Source organism: Argiope bruennichi, chromosome 3 (assembly GCF_947563725.1).
Source record: "Argiope bruennichi chromosome 3, qqArgBrue1.1, whole genome shotgun sequence".
NCBI classification, from domain to species: Eukaryota; Metazoa; Arthropoda; class Arachnida; order Araneae; family Araneidae; genus Argiope; species Argiope bruennichi.
This window is the reverse complement of record NC_079153.1, coordinates 43,284,403-43,302,628: the sequence shown is the minus strand read 5'-3', so window position 1 is coordinate 43,302,628 and position 18,226 is coordinate 43,284,403. Positions and strand designations below refer to the sequence as shown.

Below are 18,226 nucleotides of genomic sequence, written 5' to 3'. Positions count from 1 at the left end.
TCCTTAGTAAACAATTTTGGTTTGTAACAAAAACATATTCGTTTTAAAAGATTTATTCTATCAAAATTTTTGTTGAATTTTTTTGTCGATTAAAAATTATCCAACTATCGATTTAGCTTTTAATCAATTTAGAAAGCATTTTTTGATGTCAGTTTAAATGATACCACAATAATATGATATACATAACCATTCTAGTCATTGAAGATCAAATTTACGTTATCATCTGCTTTCAACTAACTTCTTTGTCTTGCTGCTAGAGGCGCGGTGGGTTCCGATATCAAAGCAGTACGGCATAGTAGAAATGTATCGCGAACGGATAAAATAACTAGATACAGGGCCTGATGTGTGAATGATTGTTGAACAATGTTGAAGTAGCTGAAGAAAGAGTTATGAGTAAACTATATTGAGAAAGATAATATATATTTCACAAGTAATAACTTCGATGTACATATGAACAGAAACATAAAATGGCAGACTGAAAAAATGTGAGCTTTTGAAATTTGAACTAAAAATTGAGCTTCAAATATATATTCAATATTAAATCAAATTTTATTTACTTCCAAAAATAGATTATATCATAAATATGTTCAATAACACGGAGGACTATTATTTTGCCCATTTTTATTGCTTCTTCTGTAGAAATTTTGTCTACAGAAAAATTCTGTCTTTTCTATTTTATTTTTTTAAAATTAGAGCTGACAGATTTTTATTTAATCTTATAATACCGAACATAAATGGGTTTTGAAGATAGACGAATTTCCTACTTTCTAAAGTTTTCTAGAAATAATCTTGGCTAACATTATATAATATTCGTTTCTAAACCATTCGGTATACTGATATATTCCTCCTTAATTTAGAATTCCTTTAAGGAATTCTCTGTAAAAGAATTTCCATTCTTTATGCAAATTTGCAAACTTCATACAAGCCTGAGTTTCCACCAAAAAAAAATTCCTTGGGTACAAAAGGCATTTCTTTGTTTTTTATTCAAATCGAGAGTTTTCATCAGATAAATGTCAAATTTCGGCAATCAATCTTCTCAAAATTCATCTTACATTATTCGACTGCAATCTTACCAAATCGAAGACAAAAAATTTATCATATGAAAGTTTATTTTTTTTATCTTTAGCATAAGTCCTTAATTTTGAAATGGCCAAAGTTACTATTCTGAAAATTTGTATATAATGTATTGGCTTACGTCATTTATATTGTTTTAAATACTAATGTTATATTTCAACAAATAACTTATAGCAAATTTTGATGAAGACAAATTTCAAGTATATTTCATGAAAATTAATTATTTTTTTATACAGTAAATACATCTGGAAAGTTTGTTCTTAATTACAGCAACTTTAACTTGCAGATAACCAGAGGACGTGGTCTCCCTAAAACCTTCTCGCATATGCTCTAATAAAGGTATTATCCCAAAGAAGCCTTGCATGTTATTGGCGTACAATAATTATGAAATACTCACTTTTGGCATGAATTTGGCTTTTTTTCTGAATCTATTGTGTGATTCATGGCGAGTTTTTTGGCGAACCTACCGATTAAAACAAAAATTTTACACAAAGCTACAATAGCAGCAACAAAAACGCATACCAAATTTCATATATTTAAGTCATTGCCCTTATATGTTATCGCGTTTACTTGTTTTTGAATGTATGGACCGACAGACGATCAACCTACAATGGATTTATCTCAAAATTTGATAGATGTCTGCACTATTGAAGTTAAATCTACCACCTTTAATCTGTTTACTTTTATTCGAATTGCAGGGCAGGCAGACTTCCTCTGACAGAACTTTGCTCAAAATTTAATAGAAATCTACAATTGGATCTGAAGACTATATATCTAATTTCATCTGTCTAGCTGAAAGTGTGTTTGAGTTATATTTGTCACCAAAAGACAGGTGGTCGGGCATTTTCCAAACATATTTTTTTTTTGAAACTCAAGAAGGCCTAAAATGTGGAGATGAGATAAAATTTTGAGTTCTAATTTTTTGACGATTGTTATACATCTTCTATACTTTTTGTATACAAGAGAGGGAAAATATGTATTTAATATCGTTCAACTAGCATTTTATAAATGGAGTTATTAAAACATATATATTTTGTATAATAACATTGTATATTTTCCAATAAATATATTATCCCTTTCCTCCTGCATAAAATTTTAGACCTTGGAAAAGTCCACAAATGTCTTTCATGGCAATGACGAATAACAATTACGAAATATAGAACTTAGGCATGAAATTAGCATTTTCATCCAATCTATCGTGCGAATAAGCATTTCGAACGCTTATTTTCCAACTTATTGAATCACAAATTTGCCACAAAACTACAATAGTAATCATAAGATAACAAATCGAATTTTATTATTTAAGTCATTGCGGTTATGAATTATTTAGTTTACATGCATGAGAAATTGCAGACCGATAAATGGTGCATCCTTTGAAAGATTTGATTCAAAATTTGATCGACATTTTAAGTGCTAAAATTTTATACCAAATTTTATCCATTTAGAGCTTTAATTTTTGTAGTTATAGTGTTCAAATGCATTAGGACAGACCAATAGACAGGATTTTGAACGAATGAATTTTGTTCAAAACTTGATAGAAATTACAAACTTGGTGTATAGTCCATATATGAAATTTCAACCATCTGACTTAAACACTGACATAATTCCAAAAATATGAGATCTTTGCTTTCGCGAATTACGTTGGAAAGATTTCTTTGTTGAAAACTTTGAAAAACATGTTCCATGCCTCGATAAATATTTAAATAATAGAGGTAATCATAATCGAAAAGTAGATTTTTTTTTAAAATTTCTATTCTGCTTTGTTTTCTTAAACTTTAACATTTTCGTTGACTCTTGTACAATATGCCAATTCAAGTATACGAAAATTGTTCTATTTATCAAGTTTGTATGATTACATGAGACAAGATTACCGATTCTTTCTAGTCAAAATTTAAACATCACAGAACATGACCCTTTTTTGGACCCTTTGTGTGCTACCTTCACAGACTCCTCCTAGGTACTTATGATCATGTGTGTGTGTGAAGTCAAATGCCATCTAGACCACTTCGCTATTGCCTTGTCTTATAATAAAAGCCTTTTTAATTTCAACAAACCCTATAAAGTAAACTTATTGACCAGATTTCAAGATATTGTTAAAAATTAAAAACCCGTGACATGAAAATATGAAGTTTCTAAAAAGATGAACGCATTGTTTAGTCATTGACTAATTGGTATTGTTTTCTTTAGGCACTAAAATATTCATTTTGGACTTTTCAGCACACATTGAATGCTAACCTTTTTCTCATTCTTCCCCACTTATATCCAGATTATTCTTTAAGTGAAGATGTATTGCTTAACCTTAAACCTTGAGGTTTATTATTATTGTCAAAACGTATATTAATAAGTTTATTAATAAAATTATTTAAAGAGAAGAAGGAAATTTAAAATATTTATTCATTATGAGCACCAATAAAAGGAGACATATGCCAAATATAAATGATTAGAGGAATGGTTAAAACCTTATTTTTATGCAATTAGTGATTTTATGCGACAAGTTTCCAATCAAAAATCCATTTCTTGCTACATATGAAGTAATTGACTATTGAAACTCACTACTTTAACAATTCAATCTTGTCTCTCACAAATAACGCTACTTCAAAAGCAGTTTGGATACTATCAACATTTTCATCTTACGTGTGAGATCGCCAAATGCTTTTCCCTTTACATATGCGACCGTCTTATATTAATTTCTTCTACCAACTGTAAATCTGTTAATGATTAGTCGGCTATTTGTTGCACTTACAATAAATGCATACTGCGCTGCAAAAATGGATTCTCACTTTGCATACCGCACTACACACACACATACTGTTGCCACTCGCCATTAAGTTTTGTATTTCCTGTTTCTTTAATTCTACTCTTAGCTTATTCCAACTTGGAATTTGGCAACTTCTTTTTAGTTTAGGTTACGGAGAAAATTGAAATAAGAATGGTTCTTTTGATGTGATTACGTTAACTTACGCTTTTTAATAGTATTTATATAAGTTTTTATCAATATTATGTACGTATTCTAGGCAGAATAACTTTCTCTACTGTAAATAGCCTCATTATCTCTGTGTCGTGTTGTGAAAATAAATATATTTAAAACGAAAGGAGAATTTGCATTGTGTCATAACACATACAAAAAAAAGTCCTTGGAAGTAAGCTTTTTTCCGCAAAAAAAAAAAACAGCAACGCCGCTTTTATCTGGATTATCCAAATGCATAAAATAAATCTTTGAACTTTCATTTGTCCAGTGATAATATAATATATGCCTTAATCTATTGTTGTTCTTTAGAAATAAATATTTTAATCTTGCTCATTCAGTTTGAGTAAGTCTGTAATGGGATAGATTGCTAGAAAAGAACAACTTCCAACACTCCAAGTTTTTTTTTTTTTTGAGTATGCAATGCATCCAAGTTGATTTGTCCATTATCGCCTCTTAATGTAACTACCTGCTGATTAAAATATCCTACATATGCTTATTCATTCTACATATGTTTATTCATTTACCATCAACTCATGTATAATGTGTTATTAAGAGGTTGAATTAATTGATTTCCAAGAAATTAATTTATAGAAGGACTGATAACAACGCATCTTCCATGAAATCAGATTTCAAATCCACGATCCTCCAGTTCTCAAACCGGAAGTTTATCATCAAGCTACAACGATCCAATCTTTTGAAGAACACTCATGTAAGATAAAATTCAGACCCACCTGATGGCAACACTCAGCCTGTTCATGACGTCAAAATCCCTAACTTTTTCTTTTCCTGTGGTTCTCGCCAGACGGAAACCAACTGGAGTGGTCTCCATAAAACTTTCTCGTATACTCTTTAATAAATTTGTCATGCGAGAGGACGCATTGAAAGACAGTGGCATACAATAGTTAGGAAATATGAACTTTTGGCATGAATTAAACATTTTTACTGAGCCTGTCGTATCATCCTTGGTGAGAATTTTGGCGATTAACCTCTGGCATGCCGTTAATAGTATCTGGAAATTAAATTTGTTTTGTAGACAAGTTTTTCTTAGTCGATTCAAATAAAAATTTGATACAAACATGCACTTGTAGTCAGAAAATCCCATACTTAATTCGATGTATTTAAGTCATTGCGTTTTCGAATTATCGCGTTTACAAAGTTCTGAAACTACAGACCGACTGACAGTCAAATAGATGTTGGTTTTGGCTCAAACTTTGATAAGTGTTACACTATAGATGGTAAATTTGTTCACCGGATCTTATCTATTTAGCCCTCTTCGTTTTGCAGTTATCATGTTAAATTATATTGGAACAGCCAGACAGACAAACTTTGAAGAGATTTTACGCAAAACGTGATAGAAATCTTTAAATTGGGTGTAAAAATAATATACCAAATTTCAACATTCTAACACAAAGTGTTTTAGAGTTATCTTTGTCACAGACAGACGGACATTTCCTAAAAACGTTTTTTTTTTTTTTTTTTTTTTTTTTTTTTCGAACAAGGAGTTTTAAAACATAGATATTTGTCAAAATCTCGAGTTCAAATTTTTGACGATTACTATATTTTCTCTATATTACGTATACGAAAAAGTAAAATATATGATGAAAATAGAATGAATGTTTGACGGTCGTTATATTTTCATGATTGATGATTTAAAAAAGTATTAATTCAATTGAATAAAATTCAAGAACTGAATTTCTGATGACATAAAATGACAAATCGTTTTCAAACAATAATTTAATAGACTTTTTCGCACTTCTTCAAAAGTCTGCAAAGTCCGCAAGCCCATCATATTGATAAGAAGCACAATGGGATTGAGGTCAAGGTCATGAAAGAAGGGGAAGGAGAAGGCAGACTCATTAGAGAATAATAAGAGTTTGAGAGAGGAAAAGGAAATGTGTCGGAAATGTTATCTTAAATGCAGCGAATTCATCGTCATTTGTTCGAGCCTGTTGGCGATATCTCTGCGAACTTTCCGCCACTTGTTTTCGACTGGCTTTTCTCAAAAGTTAATTCCTTAAGTTATTCCGTCTTTGCAAGGATCCATTTTTCTTGCGGAACTCCGGATATAATAAATATGTATCTCCCGTTTAAACGTTTGGACCGGATCCAAGTCGTAGAGAATAAGAAGATTGGACATCGGGGCAAACACTTACTGTCATCTGCTCGCAGAGTAAATCATTCGGCGGAGACAAATATTCCGGACTTTATTGGCCTCCGGGACCAGATTTCTCCCAGAAAAGCAAAAGCAGATTAAAATCCGGGAGAAGTTTTAGACAAATAAAGGGGAAATAACAATGCGATCCCCACTTTTCTATAGAAACGAGGGAAGAAGGTTTATTTTTACGAAGAAGAAGAAGAAGAAAATAAACTCTTTAAACAAATGGGAAGATTGAGATTTTGGAATAAAGTAAAACGGATCACAAAAGAAGAGAGATAGCTGCAGTTTTGTGGTCTATAAAGAAGGGTTTTCAGATCTATTTGGGTCGTGAAATATCCAAGGATAGCGAAAAGGTGGATAAAAGTCCAATCAATCCAAGTACAATTTGGTCCTAAGAAGCTTTACAAAGAATCGTTTATGAACCTAAAATATCGCATTTGACTTTTTCGGAAACTATTCCATGCAATAGAAAATAGGAAAAGTTAAAATATTGCTCTTTTAGAGAAGCATATATTTTATGAAAAGGGAATTTTCTTTATTGGATTACAATTAGAATAAAATCTTTTACTATTAACTTGATAATTTAATATTATATAAAGTTATAATATTTCATTACATATTAACTATTATTACACAAAGAGAAACTTAAGTATTCTCTGCAAAATTCTATAATTATGTCCGCGTGCGAACACAATAACTGAAAAAGTTTTTGAGCGAGGCAAATTAAATTTCTTATGTGATCTTTACATAAGATTTATTGATTATCAGAGAAAGAATAGAATTTGAAAGAAGAGAAAGAATTCTATTCAAATCTATTCAGAGGAAATCTGTTTCTTTTGCTATCCTAATTTAAATGATCACTATACTACAAAATGTAAAGAATTAGCATTTGACTCACAGATTTATTATCTAAAATGTTAGTTCTTATTAATTTTGGAATCAAATCCATCGAAGGGTTGGCTGACCATCTGTTGACCTGTTCTTTCGCATTCAGGAAACCAAAATAGCTCAAAAATACGTTTTAATAAATTAAATTTGATATGGAATCCTATTTCTAGAATTGTAGCTCTGATTCTAATATTGGATTCATCAAGTTAAAAAACATCTTCCAAAATGCATACTCGTTTACTTTACTACACAATGAAGCATAAAACTCTGTCTTGCGGTATTCTGAAAATAAAAATACGAGTACCTGTGACAATATTAAGCGGAGAAATTACATGTTTATTACAGGGTATGTAAAAAGTTTTAACTTATACCTTGCCTGCTTGTTTAATTTCTTTTAATTTTAATATGTTTTTAAAAAAAGGACAGTTAGTTTCTAGTCTTAACCATGTAGTGTCCTTTCGATTTTAGGACGGAAACGCAATCTCTTTTCCTTGCCTTTTCTATTATTTATAATCATTGCTTTCAAGGATTTTGGAAAGTTTTGCTGTCTAAATGAACCAGCAAAAAGGATTGGGCTAAATTGTGAGATTCAGAGCTATATGTAAACCTAAAAAATAATTCACGAGATCTACAAAAACTCATACTCGACTATAAAATCTTTGAAATGGCCTACTGGTTTCAATACTTTTTATAAAGATTTTTTATAACTGTTGCCAAGTTATAGGTTACTATTGTTCCTCATTAAAAGCGTTATAATCAAAAGAGTAATTCCCTAATGATACCTTCTGGAAATTGCCGGTAAAAATAAATGTATGCAATTATTCTGTTATTAGAACTCTAGATGGTATCTTGATGGTAGCTCACAAACTGAATAGTGACAACAATTTAAACTTGACGACGACTAGAAATATCTTTTAACGAAATATGATAAAACATAAGTATATGGGACCAATTTTTCATCAATGTCGTCCAGTCGAACCAAGAATTTAAAATTCGCAAGGATTTTAGGAATACAACAAAAATATTTAACGTACTAACTGATATTTATCGGCTTATTATTTATTTATATTAATTAAATAATTTTTCGTCTTATCGTTCCGTAAAACTATCTTCCATCTGGGTTTACGTTACTATCCATTCCGAATTAGTGTGAAATATTTTTGTACATTCAATTGTGTGGTGTAAAATATTGACTTTACTATTTGATCGTACTATATATTGTTACGAAATTTCCGGGGTTCGTTTGGATAGTGGGGGTTATATGGTGTGAAGAACGCTCAATCACCAGGCGGCAGTAGAAAATAGAACAACGACGTTTATTTACACGAAGACACACAGGACAGCACAAAGACGACAACTATATACAGCACAGAAGACGATTATCTTCAGCCGAAACGTGCAGCATACAAAACTCTACTACAGACAGTAGCACACAGCTTAGTTCAGCCCTAGCTTCACTCCGTCGCTGCTCCGCTTATCTCTGGAAGGCCAGTTCCTTATCGTCGGTTCCGACTACTCTTCGACTCCACTGGTTCGCGACTACTCTTCACCACTCCACAGGTTCGCGACTCAATTCACCCCTGGTTCACAACTCGACTCACCGTCGGTTCACAACTACTCTTCGACTCCACTAGTTCGCAACCCAATTCACCGCTGCTCAGCAGCTGCGGGTGCTTTTGAAGCTTTGAATCCGTCTCAGGAGGCGGGGCTAGAAGCCTCTCAACCAATCAGGAACGTTCGAGGCGTATCCGTTCCTACTGGACGGTCGGGAAAATTCTCGATGTTTCGGGTATAATCTATTTTGGCGCCAAAGTCGCCAAATTCGTCCCCAAGTCACCGAATGGGCGCCAAGTTTGTCGCCAAGCTCTGGGACCTCCTATGGAACCCACTATGCTGGGAAGCCGCATCAAGGATTCGTAACAATATTTTAGTTCTTAGAACATACAACTTCATGACAAATATAAAAATAGTAGGGCACACTAACATCTAATCATATATTTTTATCACAAATAGACATAGTTTCTTCAAAAGCAATAAAAACAATTACCAAGTAAATTAATATATTTTTATAGATGTTTTTATGTTAAATCGGCAAGACCTAAGATTAATGTACCACAAGATTAATGTTCCATCAAACGCATGAAAGTCGTGTGTTGTTCAAAAACTCACTGAAAGTTCGTATCTTGGACGAAAAACAAAAATGGGGAACAGATGGCTTTTAAGATTGAAATAAAATAATTGTCGGTTGCATTTGCCGAGAAATCTCCCTAGATAATTCAGCCTTGGCGACCATGCATTAATCTTAAGTCTAGCCTTTCAATTTATCAGCAGTTCAGAAAAAAAAATTAAAAGGCTGTAAATTTAATTACTTTAATACGCTTGAATTACAAAGTTCCTTAAAGAGGATTGCATATTTTACCCATGATAATTATCGTTAAAGGCGTACTGTCTATAGTAGACGAACGTTCGAATTGTCAAAAATACTTAACCGCCAAATGGCAGAATTCACAAAAAGCAAAACTGGTGGTTTCTCTTCATCTTCGTGATATAAGATGGATGCAGCTGGCGTACTTGGGAATATTTGGCGCCCTAGAAAAGCAATATTTTGATCTATAGTTTATGCGGCACTTTTCCATTATACTGAAAATTTCCACCACCGGCACCATTCCATTTCCATTCCGGCGCAGGCGATAAAGTCGCCAATAATGATGCAACCAACGCCAAACGGAATATCGCCGCTGGTGAGCTTTTATTTGGTAACCTTTGGTGTGATTTGTTCCGGAGACTGTGTGCTGTCGCCAAAAAGTCTGCTTGGCGAGATGGCATTGCACCGGCATTATGGAAAAGTACCGTTTATGCTTAATGGAAACTGCTATTATCATGGAGAAAATGTGCATAATGTAATAAAACGATAATTATGTAGGTTTTTTGATTTCAGTCCACAAGTAACTGAAAATGAACGCCTCCGCTTTTGTCTTGTTTATTGTATTCTATATTTTCTGCCCACGCTCTACATTCGATTTTGACAAGCACTCCTCGGGTGATGTCCAAAAACTGAACAAACACGAAAGGTGACAAGTAATTCTTCTGATTGACGAACGGGTAATATAACATTGAAATGCCTTGATTTGGGTAGTAAGTAACTTCTCCAATGTTATCATGATCTGATGGATTCGCCCCTTCACAAGTTACGTACACCCTACCCTTTAAGAAAGCACTTTTTAATTTCCTTCTCAGATTTACAGGTGGTGATTCATAAGGAACAGGAATCCAACCGTAAATTTTGTTCAATTTTATAAGGACACAAGGTTTTCCTTCAGGATAACCAAACTGCCTTTCTGAGGTGCAGCTGTGGTTTCCAGTAGGGATAGGGAAGAGGCAAGCCTTTCCTGGTGTTGCAGTTTCGTTTCCTAAACAGGTGGTCAAGTTACTCTGATTGTACGCTTCAAGAAATTTATTTAAATTTGAAACCCAATATTCTATCGTTTCATTGCGACTCACGTTAAACCATATCACAGTACTATGAATTGCATCGTAAGGAGGAGTTGGTCTGCATCCAAGGCCAGGATTAGAACCGATTCTGCTTCCATCCATTTTGTATTTGGGCTCTTGATGGTCGAGAGTCATGAAAAACATGAACATAATGCATGCCCAAAATGCAATCAAGCAAGTAAAGAAAATAATGTAAAATATAAGTATTTTCATCCAACTCAAACCAGTTCTTCCCAAACATTCTCCAGTATTCGAGTTCCAGATTTTGCCTATAGATTCAGACTTTTTATTTTTTTCAGTTTTCGTCATTGAATTTTCGATGTCCTTTTTCTTTTCAGTTTTCGTCATTGAATTTTCGATGTCCTTTTTCTTTTCAGTTTTCGTCATTGAATTTTCGATGTCCTTTTTCTTTTCAGTTTTCGTCATTGAATTTTCGATGTCCTTTTTCTTTTCAGTTTCCGTCATTGAATTTTCGATATCCTTTTTCTTTTCAGTTTTCGTCATTGAATTTTTGATGTCTTTTTTCTTTTCATCGTCCATTTTGGCATAATTTCCTATATTTAAATTCAGATCTAAAAATTCTTCTAAAGAACTTCTTCTATGTCTGAATTTGAAAATAAAAATTTATTAATCGGCGTATTTAATATAAATCGAACTTTAATAATAGTATATAAATATTAATATTTAATAGTCATCGGATTTTATTTGAATCTGCAGTTTTTCAAGAAGTTAACTTATTTTTTATGAAAATAAATATAAACAAAATTCTCGTGTTTTAGAAATGAAAGCAAATTTGAAATAGCTCGCAACTGCATGCAATGAGATTTTCAGAATGAGTAAAACAAATTTCTTTGAACAGAAATTTGTCACACAGTTTTTTTTAGTTTATTATTCGTTTTATTTTGAAGCATATGCGTATGGAATTTAACGAAATAGAATTAACGAATAGAAAAAATTAGAATTCCATGACTTTCTACTTTTAAACAAGCTTGAGAAAGGAATAACAATTTTTGGAACTTGCAAAAAGTTTTTGCTTTCGACAAGATGATGAATCCAAATCGGAACCATGTTGACTGATGAAATTTGATCTTTACACCAAAATTGTGTGCTTGTGAATATTATGATTAATCCAAAATGAAACTAGCTAAATTGATAAAATTTTAATTATAATTTTATTATACTATAGAAGAATAAAATTTTGATCCAAATCTGTCAATGGGATGACTATTGATAGCCTATTTTTATACAAAAAAACAATAATAATTCATTCATGATAAATATAGGAACTTTAGAATTTAATTTTTAAATTGAAGATGTCGTGCAATTACAAGTTTTTGATCAAACTGGCCAAAAAAGAAGGGTACATTTTCAAAATAGTATATATTTGAATCTGTTTACAACAAAAGGAAATGCATTATGAAAGCATCGAAGAAAATCTTAAGAGACGCTGACGCTGCTTTATAGATATTACATATTTCTTTTATGTGAATTTCTTTCTTTCACAAGCCATTTGGACAGGTATGCCAAGCTCAGACTAAACGTAAAAGTATAAGATAACTTATTGTAACAGTAAAGCTCTCCAATTAGTAAAATATGGTTGTACTCATAAAATTATAGTAATCTGATAGGTGCATGGTGAATTTAACGTAACAAAGAACAAGCAACGAAGATTGCAACATTTATTCTAAATGAAAGCAGGTAGAAAAGCACAGCCAAAGTATATACAATGAATTGTGCTATTAAAAATAACAACACAAGTAGACAGAAAATTGTTACTTAAGGTGTACGTACACATTTGAGGAATTTTTTTTTAAATTTGAACTTTAAAAGTCCAGTTTTTTCACAGTAGGTCATTAATATATGTTTAAACTCATTTCAGTGTGAAAAAACCATATTACACTAATTATTAATTAATTAATAAATATTTAATGAGCTAAATAGCCTATTTTTTTAAACATGATATCTTAAATTCTAATTTGCACAGACACATAATTCTAGTTGGAAATGATGCCTAATATTAGTCTTCATGTTGTCTGCCTCAATCAAGTTATAAAAATGTATAGTTTTTTTTAAAAACAATTTTGTCATCAACGATAAATAGAAAAAACGAGATTTTTTCTGTAATTTTAACTTTCAAATAGCTATAAAAAATTTATTTCTATAAATATAACTTTGATTGAGGCACAAAACATCCGCTATTTCATACAGATTATTTTGATATATAAATAACTGTATTTGGTTCATTTCTTGTTGAGTTATAACTGTTTGAATGAAGCAACATAGTGGAAAAATACCATTCTTCATAAAATGAGTTTTAAAAACACCGTAACTAGAGTTTTTAATAAAAGCTCCGCAAGAAAAATAATTATAACTCGAGAAATATTTCGAATATTGACAACATCTTCGTATCGTTTGAAAGCTAAAGGATCAGACAACATTATTAAGCAATAAAAAAATATTCGATATTTTGAACCATTTTCGAAGTTTCAAGTGTATACATACACCTTAAAACACACCACAATAGTGCTCAATGCACTAACTATAAAATATAATGCATTCCAAAGATTGAAATGACTTCTCGTGTGAGCATTTTACCTTTTATAGCCTTCTAACGGATGTATAATTTTCTAGAAGTATCTACGGATCTCAGAGCTTCTAATAAAAATAAATAGGACCGAAATTCCTACATTTTTCAGAATCTTCATTTTTGTTACCAAAATCGCCAAATGGTCGCTGAGTTTTTTTGGCAAGTTCGGTGTTATTGGCTTTTCATCCATTCAGTAATATGAAGAATTTCTGAAAATCTCTCTTTTAAGTGATGATATTAGCCGTCACAGGAAACAATATTTGATATTTGTAGCGATATATAATTTTGAGTAGTCTTGTAAAATTTCATATTTTACAAAAACAATCGGGAATATTTATTAGCTTAAATATTTGTTTACATCTTCTTTAGAAAATGATTTTTTTTTTTAACATGCGGGTTTTCCAAGTAATCCACATAAATTTTCTTTCATTTTTTATAACTTTTAAATTGCCCTTATATTAAATATGAAATTAATTTTAAGGAACGAATATTTATCTGAATTTCTCAGGAAAATCATGATAAGTATATTGAAAAGTTTATTCTCTTCAAAGCTTTATAAAGGAGAATTTTCGATCCCGAGAGTGGAAGAGAAAGCCTAGAAAGTTAAACTCCAAGTTTTAAAGCTTATATACTCTTGTATATTTAATTTTTAAAGGCCTTTTGTTAAACTACAATAGTATATTTTAGTAGAATGTAGTTAAAAATACAACTTTTGACTGAAAATATGTATAGGATAACTAACAGAAATGAAAATTTATTGTTAAAAGAATGTGTATCACTCCATTTCATATACAATAAGTATTCATACAAAATTCGATATTTTAATTACATTGCACGGGAGAGAATTTGTAAGATTTTCAAACTACATTTTAGATTTTAAACAAATGTTCTGAAACTGATGAGAAATGAATGCGAAAGGAAGTTTCAGTTTTGTTGTAGATCATCTAATTATTCTTCCTTCTGATTTGATATTATGAATTGTTTTGAATTTACCAAAGTAAATCGCGTTATCAAGTTTTTAATGATTATCATTTAGGATTAATAATGTCTTCATGGAACAATTAATTGCTGAATTTTTAATACTTTGTATTCAGTAATAAAAAGGTAGAAAGATATGAATAAATGTATCACAGATAATCCCCATAATATTATATGTTTATTAACTATCCAGAATATGAATTAGAGAAGAAAAAAATAATTTTTTTAAAAATATTCTAATGACAATTTTTTCTTCTTTTTTTAGATATTGGATTCTACAAATATCTAGATAGTATAGAACACGTGGTAAACGTTTCAGGTAAGACTTTTAGAAAATTAAACTCGAATTTATTTTCAATTGTAAAGCTTCTTCACTTTTTTGAAATGCTTAATATCTCTTTATAATGTTATTAGTTGATTTTAAAGAATTTTTTTAATTAGAAGGGGCAAGGAAACATATTTAATTATTTATTTACAATTTTATTTTACATAATTTTGTTAATATTTAGTTGTCAACCAGTTATATTTTAGATTTAGCTTAAACTTTAATTTTTTAATTTTCATCTCATCAAAAGTAACTATTACTTTTCCAAAATGCAACTTTACCAATAAAGGACACATTATCAAATTTTGAGCCAAATCCAATGAGCGATTGACCGGTTGTTCTCCGCTCTTTTAGAAACGTATAAAAACTGTAACTCAATGAGTTAAATATATTAAATTTGGTAGGGGAATTTGGGACTAAAAGTGTAGTTTTTAAGAATTTTTGTTTCATTCGATGAGGAAAAACGCATCTAAAATACAGGTTCGATTTTCGGATGTTAATACCGTATGCCAGGGTTTAATCGCCAAAGATGACACTATAGATTTAGAAAAAGGGTTAAATTCACACCAAGGGTTTATATTTCGTTACTATTGTATGCTACTGCCATGCAAACATCTTCATTAGAGAGAAAATTCTGAGGAGGCCTCAGGTTATAGAACTTAAATATTCGATAATTTTTGCTTGCCGGGCTATGACAAAATGTTAATGACTTTTTTGTATAGTTTCGCATCATTAATGATACATATTTTATGAATATGCATTATTAATGATGAATATGCATAATTATTGAAAATGTATTTATTTGATTGTGAATGAAGCCAAATGATGTAACCATGTTGTGTAATTTTCCGAAGATATGGATCCTTGAAAAAGGAATTAAGCTGCAAATATCTTGGGATTTCAAGACAAAGTTGTGCAATCTTATCTAAATCTCAACTCATTTTATTCAGCATCGTGTTTGAAGTCACACCTCAATAACTATTATAAATCACTTTCTGTTTAACTTAATGCATCATTGTCGTGCTACTAAATAAAGACTTTTGATTTAGCTTTTACGCCCCAACAATATGTTCGCAAACATTTTAGAGAAGATCCCGTTCTTTTTAACAAGCACAATAGAATAAAAGCTAGAAAGAACGAACCTTTCATTCGCCTGTCTCTATTACATTCGAAATGCTGCAACTATTGTTAACTGCATCCGCAACTGGAGTATTCACATCGCGATAATTCCAAACAAAAGGCATTGGAGAGAGTTTCAGTTCCATTACGGAACAATTTATAAACCTTTCTGCCACGATTAAGCTCAAAATATACATCAAACGTCGGGGCTGCGTGAAATTAAGTAACAAAAGGGCGCACGAGTGGCAACACTTCTCGCAATCAAATTCGCCCTTCGAAAAGTATCGTTCCCGCTCCGATTTCATCAGGTACTTTTGTTCTTCTAATTGGCAGGAGGGGAGTGGATAATTAAAAAGAGAATGGGGCACCTGAAATAACGGAAATGAGCAATTACGATCTTTTCAGAGACATGCGCAAATGAATTCGATGTTTAGGGAAATTCGGCAGAGGAATCAATTAAGGGAAAGTAAACTATAATTACAAAAATAGAATCAATAGTACGAGTTACTAGAAACAACTTTTAGAAGAGTACACAGTGAAAATAGTAATACTTAGAATTTGGTACTTGGTAGAATATGATCATCTTCCACCTTAGAGAGAATGTTCTATGCACTGAATGATTCATATTGAATGTTAGTTTTTAGATATTTTTTATATGGGAATCTCAATTAACAATTAATTTTCATACTTTAATAGAATCAATAGTACGATTTACTAGAAACAACTTTTAGACGAGTACACAGTGAAAAATAGTAATACTTAGAATTTGGTACTTGGTAGAATATGATCATCTTCCCTCTTAGAGCGAATGTTTCATGCACTGAATGATTCACATTAAATGTTAATTTTTAGATCGTTTTTCAATGGAAATCTTTTGTTGAAAAGTATTCATACAATTAACGTTCATAATTTAGTGGATTATTTAAGATTCTAAAACCATTTTAAATATCGATGTAGATAATATTGACCCAACAACTAATTTTAAACTCTCTGTTCTGTAGAGCACCAGCACAAACAGACACAGGCAAACATTATCCTTTACTATTTGAAGAAAATATGTTTTCGACGACTGAGTAGAACATCATTTTTGTATAAAACTATTTTTCAAGTAATTAATTTAATCCCATAAGGAGCCCTTACCTTTTATCTTTCTAATTGGGCTCCTAGTAGAAGTAAATTGTTTTCCACAAACTCACCTAAGTGTTTTTAGAGCTATAAAATAGATGAATTTAATGTAAATTGCTATTTCAAAATAGAAGCAAATACTGGAAAAACATTAGCTATAATGTCTCTAAAATAATAGGATTCCTTATTTCTTTTATTGAAGTATTATTATTTCTATGTACAGGAGGATCTGTTTTAAATAGATGTTCAAGCACCTTTTGTACAAAAAAAAAAAAAAAAAAAAATGAAAAAGCACATTTAATTTTTATTCCGCATACTTTCCTAAATATGGAATTTCAAAATCTGTTTTTTTTATATATATATTCTTTATTTTGCCAATGAGGGAAAATAGAGCTGATGTGAAAACAACTTGTGAAAAAATATCTGCTTTTCATGAAATGTAACATCTTTTTTTATGAAAAAAAATGAGAAATTAAATGTCTCATATCCATTCGTAATTGCCTGTTTAACAGATATTGTAATTTCCCTCTGCAATCCAATTGATTTGCAGTCCGTTCAGTTTCACTACACAAGTCACAATCCTTTAAGAGTGTAATATGATTGAACGATTCTACAAGAAGTCCATCTGGTTCGACAATGGATATCTTCATTTTGTTTGAAAAGAAACAAGAAAAAGTTTACAAAACACAACTGAAGCGCACAAAAAAAAAAAAAAACACTTGAAGAAATCAGTAGCATTCAAGCAAACAACAAACCGTTAATTAAACAACAGTAACAGCATAATAACTCTTAGCACACCTAGTCTCGACAGAGTAACTCTTCAAAAAGAGAACTCTTAGTGCTAAAAAGGTGAGCGTTTCATCTTTTTCAGTCTCCCAAAAGACTATGGAATTTCCTTGAAGAATCTCTAGAGCTCGGGTCCTAATAGAGAGATTGCTAAACTTCCTCCATTTTTATTGGTCTATTTTTTATCGCCTAAGTTACCAAATTCGTTGTCAGACTGCTAAATAATCTACAAGTTTAATTACAAGTTACGTCAGGATTCAATGATTTGACAACCACTAATAATTACTAAATTATGATATTAACATTGCAGAAAAGCAGTATTATAGATTCTTAACATCAGACATTGAATTCAATGCACATTTTTTACCAGTAGAAATACTTTAAACGTGGCAGGAGCATTGCTGTTTTGTTAGCAAAAGAACTTGATAAGGCATGTTCAATCTGGTAAAGTTAATGTCAGAATCATTCAACTCGTAGTTAAGTGAAAATTTCCTTTTGGCACTCATTGTTAAGTAGAAGAATTTAGAATACTTCCAATATTATATAGATTATCAGCATTTAGTTTAATTTTATCCCTATCTGCCAAAATATGATTCCTTTAAAATATAACTAAATAGAGTGTATTCAAAATTAAAGCCTGATCAAGATTAAATATCTTCCGTCTAATTTTAATTATCTGCATATAGAATGTTATTTATGTGTGATCTTTGTGCAAATCTCCAATTT

The 18,226-nt window shown here is 31.1% G+C and overlaps 1 protein-coding gene across 1 annotated transcript; it reads right to left on the bottom strand.

Annotated features, from left to right (window-relative positions):
• Positions 1–219: 219 nt before the first annotated feature.
• LOC129962814 (sodium/potassium-transporting ATPase subunit beta-like) lies at positions 220–11,084 on the bottom strand. The gene is made up of 4 exons (XM_056076813.1): positions 10,122–11,084; positions 1,946–1,956; positions 1,074–1,134; positions 220–375 (listed from the first exon to the last, which is right to left on the bottom strand). The coding sequence occupies exons 1-4, from the start codon at positions 11,082–11,084 to the stop codon at positions 220–222; spliced, it is 1,191 nt and encodes a 396-aa protein (XP_055932788.1).
• Between the last annotated feature and the right edge of the window lie 7,142 nt (positions 11,085–18,226).